General features: G+C 32.5%; 2 protein-coding genes across 2 annotated transcripts; both read right to left on the bottom strand.

Annotated features, from left to right (window-relative positions):
• Positions 1-3,368: 3,368 nt before the first annotated feature.
• LOC132742573 (heat shock 70 kDa protein 12B-like) lies at positions 3,369-6,809 on the bottom strand. Its single transcript, XM_060731019.1, has 4 exons — positions 6,432-6,809; positions 5,708-5,926; positions 4,898-5,045; positions 3,369-4,606 (listed from the first exon to the last, which is right to left on the bottom strand). Exons 1-4 carry the CDS (start codon positions 6,735-6,737, stop codon positions 3,525-3,527), a joined length of 1,755 nt encoding a protein of 584 aa, XP_060587002.1. The 5' UTR covers positions 6,738-6,809; the 3' UTR covers positions 3,369-3,524.
• A 1,196-nt stretch (positions 6,810-8,005) lies between these two features.
• LOC132742524 (sodium/mannose cotransporter SLC5A10-like) lies at positions 8,006-21,140 on the bottom strand. Its single transcript, XM_060730962.1, has 15 exons — positions 20,670-21,140; positions 19,818-19,889; positions 19,281-19,385; positions 18,431-18,490; positions 17,566-17,670; positions 15,770-15,875; positions 15,095-15,175; positions 13,929-14,140; positions 12,929-13,064; positions 11,713-11,820; positions 10,823-10,973; positions 9,966-10,134; positions 9,403-9,618; positions 8,751-8,889; positions 8,006-8,373 (listed from the first exon to the last, which is right to left on the bottom strand). Exons 1-15 carry the CDS (start codon positions 20,745-20,747, stop codon positions 8,180-8,182), a joined length of 1,932 nt encoding a protein of 643 aa, XP_060586945.1. The 5' UTR covers positions 20,748-21,140; the 3' UTR covers positions 8,006-8,179.
• Between the last annotated feature and the right edge of the window lie 615 nt (positions 21,141-21,755).

The following is a 21,755-nucleotide window of genomic DNA, read 5'->3' as shown; positions in this document are numbered from 1 at the left end:
TTTTTTTTTGTTAATTATATACATTTTTCTCTTTTTGACATAACAATTTTGAAAGACTTCCCCCTAAATTTTGTGTATTGGCTAAATTTATAAAAAAAAGAAGTCCGGTAAGACACCAGTGAAATTATAAAAATAAACATGTTTCACAAAACTGAATTTTTAAAGTGAAAACACGGAAAATAAAACGACACATGCTACTTCATAAATATTTCTCAATATTTCATTAATAAGTATATAATAAAAAGTTGTCTTTAATCTTATGATAAAATATAGTTTGTTAAAGGGTGGTATTTGTTTACAAAATATTTAATCACACGCATGTACAAATTACTACACAACTTAGTAACAGGGTGGTGAAGTAGCTCCATGACTTTTTTTCTTGTTACTATTATATTCGAGGGATTTATAAATGAGTATTAAAGTATAATAAAGAATAAGCTTTTTCAAAGATTTTCTAAATTATTCATATGTGTGTACGAGTATGTTCGAGGTTCTACAGAAAAAAAAAGAACTCCCCTTCCCCACATACACCAGCCCCCTCAAACCCCCAACAAAACAACAACAACAACAACAACAGCAGCAATAAGATATTTAAGGGAGCTACTGATTAACCGTAGTGCGCTTATGAAAGTAGTTCTGTGAGTTTCATTAATCAAAAAGTGAAACTATTTACTTAAGAATTTGTAGAAGATAATTAAACTTAACAGATAAGATGGATTCTATGAAATTGCCTTTCAAAGTGACTTTTGAAAACCTTTATATATAATGTTTAAGGCCCTATTTAGGCCACAAACACTGTTTTTCGTTTGAGAAATGTTGTTAAAAAAGTGACCACTTTTTCGGCGCCGCCCCCATCCAAATGTTACATCAGAGGGTTGCCAGAAGGGGGATGTTCCCCCTTCTGTTTGGGGGGGTTGAAGGTCGCGGTAGTCCCCGTCATTGCCGAGAAAATTTTGGACATGTGACAAGCTAAAATGGCCTCAGGTCGATCTTTGGGTAATAGTTACGACACTGAAAAGCCTTTTGCTTTATCTGAATTCATTGAGAAGTTGCAGCACTTTGAAATCAGTTTTCATGGAAAAAACAATGCAAAATAGTGATTTTTTGCCAATTTTGAGACGTCCCCCCGTTGCCATGGTACCAGGAAATTTACGTTTGAGCATGCTATTACAGAGGCTATGGTCTAGGCAACATTTGTGCCAAGTTCCATCAGTATTGAAGCATATTTTATAGTTTCATAACAGTTTGAACTTGTTACAGGAGGCTTTTCAATGAAAACGGCCATTTTCCGCAATATGCTCATTGGGTAAAAGGTTAAATATGCTTGTATTACAGTCTTACAGAGCGTTAGAAATAGAAAGATAAAAGAAATAGATCTACGTAGGAAAGGAAAATAGCTCTCCAGTGTTGTCTTCTGTAAGGGTTGTAGGTTCAGCTTTGAAATAGAGCCGCATCAATTATAATTCTTCCTAAATGAAGTCAATGAACTGACTGTCATGTATAATTTAGGCCTCAATCAAGCTATGATTTGGCTTCAAGGTGACAAAGGAGTGGTGGCTTGGTGCCATTAAAAATCACCAGACAGTTTTGGTTAGAATAGAAAACCATCGCGTGTAAATAATTGTCATTCGTGCAATTAAAACAAGACAGATTGTTTTAAAAGATTTTTTTTTTCTCAGTCACTGTTTGTCTGGTTTTACGTAAACTTCCGGTCTACTTAAAGAGGTAGGCGAAGATCATGTAATATATTTCAAATGCAATACGCTTCCATGTTTACATTTAAAACGCATTATACCCATTTGTAAGGTGACCTCCACTTAAAGTTGTAAGTTGACCTTCACCTTCGATTAGATCAGGGTATAAGAAACAAACAGCAAGATTTTGAATTTATCAAATCATTGAAATAAAAATAATTGTTTTACATGTCTTTAAAATAAAATTCACTTAACGAATTAACATAATTTTATTTAGGTATCAAGCTGACTGTTTTATTAAGTGTTCATGACAGAAAACTGTTAAAAAATGGGTACGTCAGAAATTTCTAGTTGTACTGTCAAAGGGTCTTTTTGTCTTTGCTAGAATACTCTGTATTTCATACCCATACTCTATATCATTCCCCTTTCGTCTTTTTTTTTTCAAACATTCATACCATTATTCAACTTCATGCTAATAACTTCATTTGACCTGTAACACGTTGACGGGCCTCATTTTTGAATTTGATCACGCTAACCTTTACGCATGCGCACAAGAAATGAGAATCTTATAGCGAGAGCTGTGTTTTCTTCACTGAATCCTTATTTATATTTTATTGTGTGCCAGCCATATAATTACAGGTTCCTCTTCGAACACCCTATCCTCCCGAGTGAGAACTCTCGTATATCCGTGACAGTACTTATACTAAATTATTATTACTACAACTGATTAACGAGGTTATTTTTTCATTTTTTTTTTAACTGAGTCCTTGGCAATTTAACGAACAGTGGCACCAAAGGTGACCAGTGGCACCCTTAGGCGGCTGATCTTGAAAATTTATTTTATTTTAAGTTTTGTCCAGATTTTATTGTATTTTGAATTTGTTATTGTTTATACTTGCTATCCAAAAATAAATTTGTTTAATTGCAAATCTGCATTTTTTTAATTCTGTAAATGCGCAATATTACTTCAGCGTAATATAATCAATTAAGTTTCATGCAACTGTGACGATCAGATTAGGACCGCCATTTTGAATGACGTCACAAGTAAGTCTTGCCAACATTACTACAATACTACTCTGTCTGCAAATTAATCTTCCAATAACAAATTTTATCCATAAACATTGGCACCATTCGTATGCCATACCAACTATAATTTGTACGATGGTGTACTTAGCAAACGTCGTTCTGTCCTGTCCTGTTCGTTTCACAAGTTGCAAACGTTATCATTATGTTCTAAGAGTTAATTCTCCAGCTCTCAAGATAACATGTTTTGAGGTGATTAAACATTTTGTTTTTCAGAACTTACATTTTTTATACATGTTCTAGTCATTTGCAGGTTTACTGCAGTCGTTCTTCTCAATATCTCGTCTGCAAATCTGCTTCTTTTCTCGGTATATCTCATATCTTTTCCCTCTAATGAAGTTGTTTCTTAAAATGTCACTATGCAAGGTCAAATCTCGGTAAAAGTTGGATATAAATGGGTTAAAACATCAAATAGCACTTACTAAAATCTGAATATAACTTTCAATCCTGTATATGAATGAATGGCAGACGACAATTGATCATAATACATTTTTTGTCCTTGTTCTAATGAGATATCTTGTGTCTTTGAGGAAGCTACACAAGTGTTTTTCTTACTTTTCATTTGTTTTCCTGATGATTTTTTTTCTGAGATTTCATTAAAACTGTACAGTTTATTAAAAAATGGTCCTTTATAGGACGTCTTTAAGAAGGCACATTCAGTTATCAACCTGATATTACGCTTTCTTAATGTACCTGTAAAGTATTACATGTATTACATGTTATTTGAGTACAGACAAGAAATAAATTTCATATCAATGATGGACCAAGAAAGTCAGTCTTAGCTTGCCTCACTTTTTCTGTTTTCTCATCAAACACCTCTACAACAATTTCCGGTCCACTGAATATAAACGATACCCATAATCCCCTTGTCAGGTCTCCGTCATGGTCGTCAAGGTCAATAGTCACTTTACCTATGCACGTGCTCAGTTCGTCTGTGTATTTTGGATTCTTCACAGACGACGCAAATAATTTCAAATGTGCAGACGTCTTTTGGCTGTCAGATGGGGTATACCTTTGATCAATTTGAGCCTCACCAACTTTCACGAGTTGGTCCTTTTCAACATGTTTAGAAAAAACGTTTTTACAGTATTTCCCTGTTTCCGTTTCAACCATTCGTTTCACCGGATGCACTCCAGGTTTAAACTTCTTCATCACTTCAACACCGTATGTATATTTTAGAATACGTTCAGAAATAGACATTGGATGGTGCCCGTATACCACTGCACCTTTGACAATTGAAACAGACGACTCTATCGGAACAACCACGTGTTGTTTAGGAAACGCCGCTTTCACAGCGTTTTGAAGAAATTTTGACTGAGAAAACCCGCCAACCATTAAAATTGCTTTCAGTTTGCCAACCTTGCCATTTGAAAATGTTTGATCAATTAATGAAATAGTCTGCTTCACAGGTTCTTCATAAAATGATTCAAATAATTCTGACGTCATCACCAATCTATTTTTAAACACAGTTAAATTTTTCGCAAATGCTGATTCTTTTGCACGTTTAAATAATGTCGTCTGCAATTTTTCAGTCAACATGTTAGCAACAGACATTGGTAGCTGTATGTCAATCTGATAATCTTTTTTCGTCTGATGGCCAGCATTGTTTATTAACTTTTCATTCTCAAAATCACGCATGATAGTTAGAAAGTCCCCAGAGTGCTCGCCCTTTAACTCGTTATATATATCCTCCCCTAAAAGCTCTTTTAGAAAATGTTCAAATGCATCGTCAATCATTGTACTGCCCCAGTCGCCTCCGACAGCAGACGCCACTTCCTTCACATGAAAATCTTCTTCTACTCCATGAATTGCTATATCAACAGTACCGCCTGCAATAACACAATCATAACCATCTGTCATATAGTTCAAACACGTGAGTACAATAGTTCTATCACATATAAAATAGTTTTAACATATGTATATGCTCTGGGTTTTGTTAAGGATCTGGCGTTTTTTTTATGGAAACGAGTAGAGATTTTGGTTTGACATGCGTTTCAAAAATTCAGCAAAATATAACTGCTATAAAAAAACAACAAAAAAAAACAAGCCAGCTTTAACATTAATTTTATTTGGTTATTTGAAATTAAGTACATGTGTACTTAATGTATCATTTATCTTACCCCCAGCATCTACAACAAGATATCTCATTCCAACAGGAAACTGCAGGAATTGTTCATCAACAGTTTCATCTTCATCAAGAAACTGGCAATAAATTGAGGCTACTTCCGGTTCTAGAGCAATTATCAACTTCTTCGAGTCGCAACCTGCCTGAAAGAAAACAAACTTCAGTTTTTGTATTAAGCAGATACAAAATTAAAGTACGGACGAAATATAGTCATGTTATTATTTTTCGCAATTTTTCCTCCATGTATGAAATTGATAAAAAAATTACTATGGTCATGGTAAAATATTTTAATCACAGAAATTTATTGAAAGCTATGGAATTCTTACTAAATATGTCCAATTTGAATAAAAGAATGAAAACATTATGTATTGGTCTATTGGAAGCTGTGTTCTCTATTACAGGTCAAGTAAAGTTGGTCCTTTAAAAAAAAAAAAAAAAAAAAAAAAAAAAAAACAACGACAGTTTTTAAAGGCACTATATATTCATATTGTGACCTCCTATAGTGTATAGAATTTTAAACGTAACATATCTACCTTGTGTCACGTGAAAACATGTTTACTTTATATTTACAAAGAGACTGTGTAGCGATTATCAATATTTTCTAACATCAAATATGAGCATAGTATATCAATATTTATCCTTGGTTCCATTCTGTCGATGTTTTTATGTGCTTCGGTTCGGCAAATCGACATTATCAAAACACGGTCGAGTATGAAATAGCGCGTATGTTATGAATAAGCAAAAAATATCAACGCCTGAATCCCAGGCTAGTGAACAAAAACCGGAAATTGTTTAATTAAGTTACCTTTATTGCAGCTTCCCTCATGAAATGTTTCGCAGGGTCTGTCCACAGAGCTGGTACTGTGAGAACCACCAGAATGTTATTCAAAGTGATGCCACGTTCTTTTCTATTCAGAACTTTAAGCATGTCATCCAGTAAGTATTTGATAGACATTGCAAATATGTCTAGTGCCGGTAATTGACGCTGTCTCACATCTTCTAGTGCCAGTTCACGGTCCAGTTTCTAAAGTAGTAAATTATCTAAGATTAGATTTCTGTCCACCAGGACACTGAATTACAGTAGTTACCGAATTATTACTTCTTTCTCGAAAAAAGCAGTCACTCAATAAATTCTTAAAATGGTTAATGTTATAAATGTAAATGACCTAAAAAATTTTGATTTTCATAATTAAAAAAGGGGGGAAAAGAAAAACAAAAGCTTAATTTTAAAATAAAAAACTTTTCAAATTTACTACAAAAACATGTTTTTAACAACTATTATTACGGTGTCCGTAAGGCCATCGTGACATAAATATAACTTGAAACAGCGTAAGTACGATGGTGGAAAGTAAAAAAAAAACGAAACCACGATGATGAAAACTCGCATTTTTTTAATTTTTCCGAAAATATTTAATTTTTTGTTTTCATTTTCGTTGTTTTCTTAGTTTTAACGTTTTTGGTTTTTTGTTTTTCGCCATGGCCCTAACAGGACACGGTAGTTATTCACATTGAAATGAAAAAAAAGTTACCTCGCCTAACTTCTTATTCAGCGCCATTTTGAAACGCTTGAAAAAGTAATAATCTTCATGCTCTCCCTCAGCAACAAGGTCTATATATCTATCCTCCGCTTCGAAACCGAATGCTTCAACGGTTTTACCGTCCGGATTCACTAGCACGCATGTTGCGGTCTTTTGAAATGAAGTTTTCCCGCATTTCCAATTTTGAACATATGGGTTGGCAGGATCGATTTCAAAGTCTTTGGAGTAGGAATATGCCCATCCCGAATATGTAGTTCCAAAGTCAATAGCTCCCACTAATAACACGTCATCCGACATTTTATTTTCCACGTTAAAGAACCACTTAAAGTATAACAACTATTATCAGAGGCAACCTAACTTAAAAAAATCTTAAGAAATTCGTGGTGTAAAATGTCAATTTATCCGATATAAACATGGCCGATGATTGATAAAATTGGTAGATGTTTAAGATAGGCCTCTAACAATACAGTCTGTTATTTTATGACTTACCATGTATTGTACTGATTGTTTTATTAAAAAAAGAGAACAAGGTCTATTTTTAGAATTTAGGAAGGTAATTTTATTCTAGTTAAAATTTAAAACTTAAACAAATTTAACTAATTAACTGAAATTTATTTTGTTAACTATAATTGCATCTAAAATTTAGCAAATATCATGGACATGTTTTGAAAGTTATAAAGCATATAGATTTAATTTTTATTGTTGGGAACTGATGTGTTTTAAGTACGTTAGTCCCCTTAAATTTTGTTTTTTTGACAAAGGAATTTAAAATTCGGAAGACCCTGTGCACTACTAAAGGGGTTGAATTGGTGGCATTTGGGGATTCTTACGGTGGGTGGAATTTGGCACGGGATTAAAATTCTACAGAATACATTCATGTATATTCATTTAACCCATTCCTACATTTAAAGGGTATTAGTTAAATTCGAATATCCTAAAAAAACTTTTTTTTTTTCCAATTAAAAATTATATTTATGGTTTAGATTCCAAAACTGAGGTTTAACATAAGTAAACACAAAGAATCATTACGAAAAAAATAAATGTTGTGCGGCACTAAACTTTATTTTTTTAACAAGTTTTAAGTTAAATGCGGTGACGAACATTCCGATAAAACTGCGCCATTATGTCGCCTGCTTTTAAAATTCACTTATTAAAATTTAAAACAAGCAATGGAATTTTTCTTTTAAATTTATTAAAATAAAAAAGTTTTTACTATAATTTATTTTATAAGAACATTATTATAAACCAATTCTATTATTCAATTAAAAGTAAATAATTTTTTTAAAAATTTAAAAATGTAAAAAAATGTTTTGTCAAAATATCATTATTGCAATGACCAAACGTTTTCATGGTTTTAAATTCTTCGTAACTAAATTAACTCTAAAACATTAAAAAAATTTTGGAATGTTTTATTTTTGAAAATGAAGCTGAAGTTATGAATGCAGTAAAAACGCAAACACTTACCCTTTTGCAAACATTATGTAACACAAAGTAAATTTCCCCAGGAAAAAAATAATGAAAGGGGGTTTTTTGTGTTTTTATAAGAAAAAATCATTAGCCCTTTTAGTTACCATATTCATTGTTTGTAAAAATGTCATATTCTTTTTCTAACCATTGACATTAAAATTTGTAAAAATGGCACATTTCCTTTTAAAATTCCGTTTTCTTGGTATACTGTTAATAAGTAAAAAACAAAGCAAAAGAAACCTTTACAACCTAAAAACAAACAAACAAAAAATCTATGCAAATAGTGCATAACACAATACAAAAACACACATGAGTAATATAGCGTTAAAGTTTAAAAACAGGGAGACACCGCTAGATATTTTCATTGTTTCTTGGTATCTTTCCGCCATTTTGTCTTCTTCCGCGTACTGATCTTCTATGTTTGAACGGTAAATTTCCTTTGAAATAGCTGACATTCTTGGAGTATCTAAAAATAAATAAATAAATAAATAAATAAATAAATAAATAAATAAATAAATAAATAAATAAATAAATAAATAATGTTATAAAAATTATATTCATAAACACAAGAAAGGTAGGATTTCATATCAAGTGCATTTAATATAATATGAGTGCAGATGTTGAAGTTTTCCGCATATCATGAAATAAGTTGAACAAGAGTTATCGGCTCATTAATGGAAACGTTTTTCAGTTTCGTCAATTTCATAGAAGAAGTAAGGTTTGAGCGAAAATTTAGATGAGGTGACTTCAATTATATTTTATCATTTGGAACACATCGAAAAGAACCGAAGTATAACGGAAAGGTCCGAAAAGTTGGGATAAATACTTCGGGACTGTACATACCATATGCCTTTTCTACCATGAACACACTTTTACCATTGGCAACATCACTGTCTGAACGAATTATAGTGTGTCTTCGTTTGGCCAGGCGGTTCCTCTTAACTCCGAACTTGTGTACACCCCATACAGTTAGCCCATATATCTAGAAAAAATAATTGAAGGTAGATCGATACACATTTATTTAGTATCAGGTTACAAGATAACGAAAACATAATCTTAATATATATGACAAATGTAAACATTTAAAACGAATAAAAACGCAAAAAATGATTTGTCATAACCGATTCTTGACCCGTCTCATAATCATTTTTACCCAACCCATCCCTGCAAAAAAAAACACCAAAAAAAAAAACAGAGGAAAATATAAAGTAAACAAAAAAAACTCACACAATCAACGAAACAAATTAACGTAATTACGAACGAACAAACAAGTAATCGAAACAAACAAACTCAAGAATAAACAAACAAACAAACAAACAAACAAACACCACACAACAGTAACAAACAAGAGATGGCAATAGGCTAGGACAGCTCGCTCGACTATTCTCAGTGCTTGATACTAGCATGGAAAATGTACGACAATAGCAGGGTAAGTCCATTACACACAAATACAAATTTACATCAAATTTAACAATAAAACATAAAATGAATTTACCTTATCATAATCTGGCTGTGAAGTACAGAAGCTTAGAATAATGGTGATTAAAGCTGACAGAACCAGCATCATGGCGGAAAAATATGTGAAATTTATCGCAGATAACACGACCGGACGGTTGTCTATTTCACCGCACCCTGGAGCCGGATAAATGAAGTCCAGAACCAACCGGACAATTCCCGCCAACTGGCCAATCAGTATTCCCCAGAATGCTCCCTAAGTGTGAAAAGAATAGAAAATTTATGTTTTAATTTTGGCATAAAAAGGCCTAGATAAATTCCTTTACTACTATTTACAAAGTACATGTACATTGTCAAGCTTCTGACACTTCTCTACCAGTGTTGTATTTTACATTAACACCTGCTTAATAAGACATATCAGACTGAATTCCTTTAAGCTGAAACAGTTTTATTTAAAACTTTTCTTGAAGACCAACTGAAAAAAAAAACACCTTTTTTCCTTCCGCTTTTTTAGACAGGCTTCATAATTATATAAAAACTTAAGTTTTGTATTAATCAATTCTTGTGTTGTACGTTTTACACTGTAAATATAATAAGTTTTACCTCTTCATTTACTCTTGGAATGAGAACAGCCAATAAAAACACAGAGCACACCGGCGGAGCAATATACCCTGTCACCGCTTGAATATAGATGAAGAGTTGTCCCCCTTGAGCTGACTTCACCAACGGTATCCATGCAACGCTGACACCAACCAAAACAGCCACAAATATTCTACAAAAAAATGGAAGAAAAAATCACAAAATTATTTGTATATTTATTTCGAATAAGTACAAAAAGATGGCGAAAACTATATACTATATACTATATTACGTGTTGGAATACATACACTTTGAAACAAAGGGGGTTGTAACGGTGCCTGGACTCTATATTTACTCTATACCAAAACTAGGTCCAGACCAAACAAAAAACAGGTGACAATCCTTATATATAGACTATATATAAGGATTGTCACCTGTTGTTTTGGTCTGGACCTAGTTTTAGTCACAAATAACCCCATTATAGAGTCCAGGCACCGTTACAACCAACCCCCTTTGCTTTGAAACACCCATTCAAAATAAACCCAATATGACAATTCATAGAAAAGGCTGATGAAATTTATGACTTATATCATAAATTAAATTATTTCAGTTTTGTAAATTTCCAACTTAAGGAAATAAGTTATCAGAGGCGCATGTGTTGGTCGTTGTTGATAGGTGAATATTTTTATATTATTAAAAATCATAGGCATTGTGGAAATTAGAAAAGGTAAAATTGTGAATTTATCTTGGCATATTTCACTTAGTACATTCAAATGTGCTTTTTGTTAACATATGTGCATATCATATTTTATAATGGAAATCTGGAAGTTAATACGAAGAAACAAGTATAAAAATCTTGAAGAATCTCAAAATAGTTAAACCTTCCGGAAATGACGAGTTCTCGATCGGAGGCTACGGGGCGGAGCTTTTTCCAGATATCCATGGTAAATAGTGTAGCTGCGCTGTTAAATATTGACGTCAGAGAGCTCATTAATGCTGACATCATCACCGCCATCATTAAACCTTTTAATCCTACAATATGAAGATGAAAGTTTTTAAAACTAAACTTTACAATGAAAATTAACTTAAGAACATAACACCTTTCAGAAGAGTTGTAGAAGGGAGAAAACTGGTATAAATATTACATTTTGACATGCCAGGGTTGTCTCCCCTCTAACAAACTACATTAATGATGTGATTCATCTTGGCTGTTTAACGGTTTTTTGTCACACATATCTTTAGTGTCCTGAGATTTTATACATATACAGTAGTATATATGCATTTCATGGAATTTTTAACTAAATTTTGTCGCCATCATGTACTAGTATATCTCGGAGATGTCTGTATTCAGCTTTTTAACATTTATCCTGGACATCGTTTCGGAATTATGTAACTTTGTGGCATATATACTTGGACTTAAAGATATCTTTTGTCCCAGGTATATGATTGATATCTTTACTGAACTTGTTTACATAAATTATGGAAACCTTTCATGGATATCTTTACAAAGTGCATCATGGATGAATTTACTGATTTTTTAACATACAACTTGGTGGAATGAATTAAAAATATTGACTAAAATACACTTAACTAATTTGATCACGGTTAGGACTTCACTCGTATAATCAAATGCTTAGAAAACACCCTTTAAATGCAAAACATATCTATAAGGAATCCAATAACTTTATATCGGACACAAGGCAATAAGAAATGACTGACAACTTTCATGAATAGTGCTAGATATAATATAGTATTAGTATAACAGACGTACCAACAGGTGCGAGTTCGAGAACCAGTTTCGGGTACGCTATGTTAGAACATCCGCTTTCATTGTCACATACCTCCTTGCAAATGGCAGGATCAATACACGCTACCTCGTCTATAAATTATTAAGAAAGAAGAAATTCACAAGGTTAGTCCCTTTTTTTCAATAAAATGCCTTTTTTTCTAAAGAAAACGGTAGGTAGAAGAAAATAATTATCGTATATATCAAATACTCTCAAGTAAATGTTTAAAAGAAGTGAAATAAGCAAATCCCATCCCTTCACCTCCACAAAAAATTGAATAAATACGTTTCTGGTATTTCAGTGAAAACAAAACAAAAATATTCATTTTACTGAGAAAATACATCTCAGTATATATGCATTTTTTTGTATATTTATACTAGAGACATAGATGAAATCTACATCTCTGTTTCTACGAAGTTTACTATCTTTGCCATTATGGGACACTTGAGCTGTAAAATATTGCCCCGCCCCGCACTTCACCACAGTGTCATATTTTTTCTGGTCCTTTTAGATCATTGAACTGGAATACTTATTGAATACTACTTTTGCCGGTGCTAGGGGGCGTCGGAGATGTTGCATATGTTATTATCTCTAATGAACAGACTTAATTACACACATTATGATTTTTTTCAGCTTTTAAATGTATGTTTATATTGCTTTCAAGGGATATCACTTGTTTCAGACTTTTTGTTTACACAACCTGCTTATTACATAAACAATATCGGTATGGTCTGAAAAAATATGTGTTGTTTATGATTTGTTTATTGGTTGGTTTTATGTCGCACCAACACAGTATAGGTCATATGGCGCCGAAACAGGAAAGATGATTTTGGCTAACCTCGGGTGTGATAAACTTCAAAGCAACACCGTCAGTCAACTGGAGCTAAGATATGCATAGACTCCAATTATTCAAACCCATTTAGTCGCCGCTTACGAATCACACACAAATAAACGGTGACTGTTTTTTTTGCCTCAACCATTAAAGGCAATCCCTTAGCTTAATTAAGGTCTTTAGCGTACCCTTTTTTAAAATGTAAAAAAAGGTCTACCCCGAAGACAACAGGCATGATCCCAAACTTCAACGCCGCATCAGACGAAAGAAAAAATGTTTAAAAGCGGCTTATAAAGTTCTGAAAGCCAGAACTAGCAATCCCTCAAGGGGCATGTATAGCGGACCAGTATATCTTCTCTTTAACTAACCTGTGAAAAGAACCCGACTGATCATTCCTGGGATGATAATGAGAAAAAGTGGCAATATTTTCAAATATCCTGCAACAATAGTTCCTCCTCGCGCATGCGCGATGTTCTTGGCAGCCAAAGTACGTTGCACAATAACCTGCAATGATGAAGGGTTACACATTGTATAAAGATGGTCCGCGACACACATAATCGGTCACGCACTTACAAACTTGCTTGCATAGTTTCAGTCGGCCATATTCCCTAGCCATGAAAGATAACTCCCTGATTCCCTGTCTAAAATTCCACCAAATTATTCCCCTTTCAAATGAACTCGAAGAAGGGACCTTTTAAAAAGACTTTGTATTTATTTTTTCGATTTTTTGTACAGAAACGGACATTTTTTTCTTTACCTTTGTTTAATTTGCTTTCTATCAATATATGGTTCCTATGGTAAACATATGAGTTATGATGGTAAACAAATGAATTTTCTGAACCGAAAGTAAACTAACACACAGCGTTGCTGTCATCACATGTAAACAATACATTAAATCAGTAAGAATATTGAGATATTTGTTTGACTATCAGTTTCAAATGCAAAATATTAATATGGAAAACAACTATATGTAGTTAATGTGTATTGTGTTTGTCTGATATTTTAGTTGTAAAAGCCATGTTCACTTAGTGTCGCTTCATAGCAACCGATTTAAAACGTGAGCGGTAACGAGATATGGCAAAGCGCATGCTCCCGCACTGACTTCCGCTCTATCGAAATATTGCATAGACGTATAGCGAAAGTTCGTAAGTGTCACGTGACACTCATAAAATGTTAAAATCATAGGCAATTTGTCACTATTTAAAGAACAAGTGTAAAGGGGTCCCAGGTGAACGTTATGTGGCTGTTTTTGTGCTGAAACAAAAAAATACATAATTTAAACAAGCAAAACGTTAACAGCTTAATATTTCACATCATATTAGACATTGCAAATTAGAGCATTTTAAAAAATAAAACACGAGTCCTCACCTGATCCGTGCACCAGTACCACAGCGAGACAAATGTTGACCGTATGACAACACCAGGCCACGGTAAATCAGAATGCACGGGATCTCGGAGTATGTGGAAAGCATCATCACGTGGCAGACCGCACGTGGAATTCGTGGACGGGTCGTATGTATCGGGTATTGCGTGTGGGTATTTATATTCAAGTGCCCATAGACCGCCAACTTTCACATATGCTGCAAAAATAAAAAAAAAACACATCTTTTGAAAATAGTAGATAAACGGCATTAAACTACAATTAAAGGAAAAGAATTCGTGAAAATAAATATACATGTTCACAATAAAAATGATCATTCTTGAAAAACGGGGTGAGGGAATGAGCTGAAGACGTGCCCACAAGTTATTGGTCCTGGAACACACATCTTGAAAAAATATTTCCAGTCTCGCCAATAAAAAAACCCAGTGGAGTCCCTTTAATTATAAACACGTTACTATTGAAATATATGCAATAAATGTCTTCAAAATTAAAGATGCATGCCTCCAAAAAATCAAACAAAGATTTTAAGAAATGTAAATAGATTAAAGATTCAATAAATGATTTACATGTTATGTACGGAATGCCGTTAGGGCCATCGCCTATGAATGTGTTGATGTAAAACGTGATAGTCGATAGTACGATGGTGAAAACGCGAAATCACGAAACTACGATGGTGAAAACTCGAAAACACGATGATGAAAACGCGAAAGAACGATGATGAAAACGCGACAGTACGATACTACGATGATGAAATACGCGATAAACTATTGTGTTTTCACCATCGTACTGTCGCGTTTTCACCATCGTAGTTTCGTGATTTCGCGTTTTCATCGTCGTACTGTCGAGTATCGCGTTCCAGGTCAAACCATTTATAGGCGATGGCCCTAACGGCATTCCGTAGTTATGTGCAATTAATGCATGATTATACAGCATTTATCACTATATTTCTACTGCGGAACTAACGCAGTAGGGGCTTTTTGGTATAGTTTGACCTGTTTGTAATTTACGTGGATTGTAAATGTCGTTTTTAGTCTGTTTTTTTTTTTGTTCATAGTATCAGTTCCAATGTTTTGCTTTAAAAAACATTTTTAAAACTTTAATGAAAATGTTCATGAATCTAGGGGCACTTGTTAAAGAATTATTGTCTTCCTACCTAGGACAGCAAGAATTATGGACCCTGTTAGCATTATAATTGTTTGTAATGTATCTGTGAATATAACAGCTGATAGGCCACCTGAAATATACAATTATATAGGTAAAATAGTAACAGAAAAGAAGAATTACAGTCAGAAATTTCAAAATGTAAATGATTACATAGGTCATTGTTTAGAGTTGCCTGTTTCAGCATAGTCAGTATTAGTCACCGACCATGCAATTAATGAAAGCACATAACACTGTGAAACATTGTAGTTGTACTAGCAATAACTATCAATTTCATCAACATTACTGATGTCTTCTTTAATGCAATCATTTATGTCATCATCATCATTAACGTAGACGTTATCATCATCATCATCATCATCATCATCATCATCATCATCATCATCATCATCATCACTATCATCATCGTCATCATCATCATCACAACATCATCGACATAATTGCCATTATCATCATCATCATCATTACTATCATTAACAAATGAAAATATTGTCGGCTAAGCTTATGATTTTACTGTTTCTAAATTATCTCCTTCTATTTGTATCAACATCATCATCGACATCATTGCTTTCATCATCATCATTATCATCAACATTATTATCATCATCATCATCATCATCATCATCAACTATATAAAACATTATTAAGAAAAAAGAAAGGAACAAACCAACTATAGTGTATATAGCTGTAACAACCAGCAATGCTGTGATGGAGATGTAGGTGTTAAAACCTAGTGCCTGTTGTATAAACACTGAGCCTGCAAACACGTCCACCTTAAATATAAAATAAAATCATAACGTCTTTATGATTTTAAAAAAAAATTCCTTTTTGAAACGCAAAAAAGAGAGAAAAAAAATATTGAAGTACATTTTTCAATGCACAATTCTGATATAACTTTCTTTGAATGATAAATTTACATAAACGAAGTTGAGATATTCCATTACTATCAATTTCAAGTTTGCTCCCTGTATTGAGGCATTTTAATAACTACAACGGTCGTTATGCTATAGCGGGACTCAAACACCCAGTCCTTGACTGTATGACAGACAATTTACCACCATCTCCTCTAAAAAAACCACCCCAGTACTAAAAAGGCACTTCGGTCAATTCCCCGCTGTCACAATGGGGCATTAACAGAAACGTGTATATACACTTCATGGGCCACCCTTTCAAGTATTTAAATTCAGCAGGGTGTTGATACTTCTTTTTCCGATGTTCTTTCTTAAACTTGGAGGTAATACTTACGGATATTTTGGTTATAATATACAGCAGTGTGGAGATAATACTTACGGATATTTTGGTTATAATATACAGCAGTGTGGAGATAATACTTACGGATATTTTGGTTATAATATACAGCAGTGTGGAGATAATACTTACGGATATTTTGGTTATAATATACAGCAATGTGGAGATAAAACTTACGGATATTTTAGTTATAATATACAGCAATGTGGAGATAATACTTACGGATATTTTGGTTATAATATACAGCAGTGTGGAGATAATACTTACGGATATTTTGGTTATAATATACAGCAGTGTGGAGATAATACTTACGGATATTTTGGTTATAATATACAGCAGTGTGGAGATAATACGTACGGATATTTTGGTTATAATATACAGCAGTGTGGAGGTAATACTTACGGATATTTTGGTTATAATATACAGCAGTGTGGAGATAATACTTACGGATATTTTGGTTATAATATATACAGCAATGTGGAGATAATACTTACGGATATTTTGGTTATAATATACAGCAATGTGGAGATAATACTTACGGATATTTTGGTTATAATATACAGCAATGTGGAGATAATACAAACGGATATTTTGGTTATAATATACAGCAATGTGGAGATAATTCTTACGGATATTTTGGTTATAATATACAGCAATGTGGAGATAATACAAACGGATATTTTGGTTATAATATACAGCAATGTGGAGATAATACTTACGGATATTTCGGTTATAATATACAGCAATGTGGAGATAATACTTACGGATATTTTGGTTATAATATACAGCAGTGTGGGGATAATACTTACGGATATTTTGGTTATAATATACAGCAGTGTGGAGATAATACTTACGGATATTTTGGTTATAATATACAGCAGTGTGGAAGATAATACTTCCGTATATTTTGGTTATAATATACAGCAGTGTGGAGATAATACTTCCGTATATTTTGGTTATAATATACAGCAGTGTGGAGATAATACTTCCGTATATTTTGGTTATAATATACAGCAGTGTGGAGATAATACTTACGGATATTTTGGTTATAATATACAGCAGTGTGGAGATAATACTTACGGATATTTTGGTTATAATATACAGCAATGTGGAGATAATACTTACGGATATTTTGGTTATAATATACAGCAGTGTGGAGGTAATACTTCCGTATATTTTGGTTATAATATACAGCAGTGTGGAGATAATACTTACGGATATTTTGGTTATAATATACAGCAGTGTGGAGATTATACTCATATAAAGTCGGATGCGTCTACCGCCAAATCTTCGTTCAAGATATTCTGGCATTGTGTAAACCTTCAAGAAATTTATATTATATATATGTTTTTATCAATATGATAATGGAACTGTGATAATGAGGGGCTACAAAAATCACTGGCATTGTATTATAATCCTAACTCTAAAACCAAAATCATTTTGGGGGTAATATCTTTAGCAATGTAAAATGATCTTACTGGCACAAAAGTCTTTAAATAATTACAAATTGAATCAAAACACAGAAAGTGTAAATGGGGCTGAGCCTGAAAAGGAATTCTTGATAATATTTCAGGAAGTTTGCTTTATATTGGTATCATTTGAATAATTTAATGATTATCTAAGCACTCTTGTGCCAGTGAATGATCCTTTCAGTCCATTAGTCGAAATAAAAACTATTCTAACTGGTTACGAACGGTTGTCTTCGTTGTTGTCGACGTCATCGGTCGAATGACGCATAAAGTACGGCTTAACATGCTGTGTGACAGACAAAAGGTGGAGTCGACAGTAAATGGAATGCACATTTCCTATTAAGTTGACAATGCTACATTATTTTTTTGTACTTTTCATGCAAACAAAACAATACGAAATCAAGACACAGGAAAAAGTATACTATTTTGTATTATATCTAATAATCATAATGTTACGTCTGTGATCTTTTTTTCTGTATGAAATGATATAAGTATATAAACCCGTCATTTAAATCTAGATAATTATTGAAAACATGAAACGAATAAAAGAAACGTAAGACAACTGTGACACCTGGTTATGTGTGAAATTGAGACAAAGGGAGACAACTTACCCCTGACGTCAAATAAATCGGTAAAAATAACCAGCCCAGCATCAACAGCAGCAGCACAGCCTGTAAACAACATAAGTTTTCGTATAATGCTTATTGGTTTTACTTTAATCGTTTAACGGCTATCCACTGAAGTTTTTGACATGACGTTTTTCGGGATTTTTATACCATTTGATGATGTAGGTCTATACCAATAACGTGTGTGCAAAATTGCAGATCATTTGCTCACTTTGATTTTCAAGAATAATCATTCTAATTTTGAAAAATGACCTAAATCTGGCAAAGAATTTCACAAAAATAAACATTTTGATTTATTTCTGAGTATATTTCTTTTTTTAATTTCTTTTGCTTATCTTTCTATTTGAGTTATTTTACTCGTACAAATTTTTAGGCTTTTGGACCTCAGTGGAGTTCCTTTTAAATTTTCTTTTCATTTGTGGAATTCATCCATTTCTGTAATAGCTTTCTGTAACCGTCGAATATTCTCTAAGAATATTAGTATTGTCTTTCAAAAGTCCATGCAGTAATCTTTGTAAAATTTGATTGTATTGATCAGTTAACAAATAATTGATATGCTCTAGTTATTATCATTATCATTTTAAGATTTATTTGTTTAAATTCTAATATTTGTTCATGTACAGTGCAGCCATGTCTGACTATTCTTCATTTACATAGTATTTATTATTTTATGATGAAAATCAAATTATTTTAGTGCTTTCACACATTTTCTCTCAATTTTTTTTGTAAAACATTAATGCCAAACTTTGAGAGTTATGCAACAAAATGATAAAGTGTACTTGAAGACATTAATTCAACCTTATCTGATATTAATAAACAACAGTAAGTTACTTACTCCCCACTCAAATGCAACAACTGCTATACCCGACTTGGCTCCACTACCAGCCAACCCGATAAAGTGCTCACTGCCAATATTACTAGCAAATAATGAGAAACCAATCTGAAAGAAAATTGGACGAATAAATCATAAAATAATCTATCTATTATAGGAGTTTTGTAATACTTCTTTTAACAAGGTCTCAGAAGTAAAAGTGAATTGGCATGTTTCACACAATAATAATAATAATAAAAAATAAAAAAATAAATTAAAATAAAAAATAACATTTATCATAAAGTCATTAAGACATGTGTTTTTAAGCTCATCAGTTTTGACCCCATCTTTATCTTGACCTTATAATTGGTGAAAATGACCTCATATGACGTCATAATTTGCTGACTTGCATTTACAACATATATATTAAATCAAATTCTCGAAAGCGATTTTAAAAGAAATCACGGTATCTTCTTCTTATTCAATGTTATATTTCCTTAATCTAGAGTTCATTTAGTGATTTTATTCGAAAAAAAGTATTTGTAAAATAAATTGCTCTACCGGAAGCCAGTGCATATTTCTCCCAGCAAGAAAATATCCTTTCACCGAATTTCTCCCTTTCCGGCATGATGACTGAAACACAACAAAGTTCAACATGGTTTTTGATAAATATCTTACGTTTAAATTATTTCTATATCATATCAATTTGCAAAAAAGTGTCCTATATTTTAGGTGAAAATAATCCTACAAAAGTTGATTAGATAACCATGGTACTAATCATAAAATGGTATTCTAACATATATTACGAAAACATCAATTTTTAAAGGCCCATTATGCCCCAAAAATGCTTTTATTTTCATTCTCAAAAGCTTTTTTAGTTTTGGTGTACTTTTGATAGTTTCCATAAAAGTACTCATTGGCCAAATATCTGAAACACCTTTTTTCTGCTGCTTTTAGTACTGTGATTGTGATCTTGTATAAAGTCAAACACAACATTTTTGTTTTTTATGACAAATAATTTCACATTCAATTAACTTTTTTCCAGGCAATAAGCATCAAACATAATCTAAGACCATTACATATGTTAATGTGATAGAACTCATGTTTGCCATTTCTTAAGATCGTTTCTGAGGCATAACGTGGCATTTGCATTTTGATTTATACTTATTATTTGTATAATATGTTTGTAAACATGTATTTAATGCAATAAAATATGTTTTAAAACTAGAAAAAATGTGGCTTTGAATAGTCTAAACTTGTGGAATTATCTGCGCCATATTTTGTACTAAAATTGTACAAAATTGTCCTCTATTCCTCTTATTCAACTTACAATCATATTTGTGAAAAAAGAAAAAAAAAAAAAAAAAACAACAACAAAAAACAAAAAAGTATGAAAGAATGAGCTCTACTTACCGCTATTCCAACTGCTAAAACAAAAGCAAAATATATACCGATGATTAAAAAATCTTTCCAGTCGCTAAGTTTACTCATTTTCAAGTCCTTGTGATATCCCAAAAAATATTCTAAGATTTCTTTTTCGTAACGTTTTCTCTCTTTCTATAGTTTCAACACACTATGTTTAGGCATAGTTCAAAAATTTTATCACGTTATCAATTTATTTTATCATTTATATTTATATCATCACATTTTTGTCTTCATGCAACGTGTAATTTCAAAATATATTTTTTCTTCAGTTTTTTTCATGAATTGTTTGAAAAATGAATCACGAATCTTCAGTCAATGACTCCTCGACTTAACGAAATTTTCAGCGTCTTAAACAAAGAATTTGATACACAAATATTTATCTATTACAAGCGTCCATTTGTTTAAGGTATTAAGATTTAATACATCAATATATACATTGATACATGTACGCCTTTATCTACAAGATAACAAACTAAGTTTAAACTGTTGTAGCGTATGCTTTTATTTACATTTTAAATATTGTACTATATTGGACATATACAAATGTACTTGTATAATATATGCATAAAAAATTCACGGACATGTCCTGTCCAATGTTCAACAGCGCTGTCTCGCACTGATTGAAAAGTGGAAGTAAAATAAACTTACCCGATCATTTTAATATTTGCAATGTAAAAAATTCCATATTATTGAGAAACCAAACCACCCTCAACCCCCACCCCCCCCCCCCCCAAAAAAAAAAAAAAAAAAAAAAAACAAAACAAAACAAAACAAACAAACAAGAAAAACAACAACAAAAAAACCCAAAACAACAAAAAAAACAAACCAACAAAAAAAAAACGCCAAAAAAAAAAGGCCCCACCCCTGAAAATGTGCCGTATTTTTATCTGATTAAAGAACGGGTGTTTCGCTTTTTAAAAATTTAAAATGACTAATAGATAAATAAAAAAATCAAGTATTTCGGGAAACTGATACATTGTCAATACATTGTCAATAAGCATGTCAAAATCTTCAAACTAAGGGGAGGTAAATAGATTTATTTGCGTTTTTACCTCCCTTAGTTCTCAAGTCAAG

Source organism: Ruditapes philippinarum, unplaced genomic scaffold (genome assembly GCF_026571515.1).
Source record: "Ruditapes philippinarum isolate M1 unplaced genomic scaffold, ASM2657151v2 ctg3676_1_1_1_1, whole genome shotgun sequence".
NCBI classification, from domain to species: Eukaryota; Metazoa; Mollusca; class Bivalvia; order Venerida; family Veneridae; genus Ruditapes; species Ruditapes philippinarum.
The sequence above is the reverse complement of the archived record's forward strand: the minus strand, read 5'-3'. Positions and strand labels throughout refer to the sequence as shown.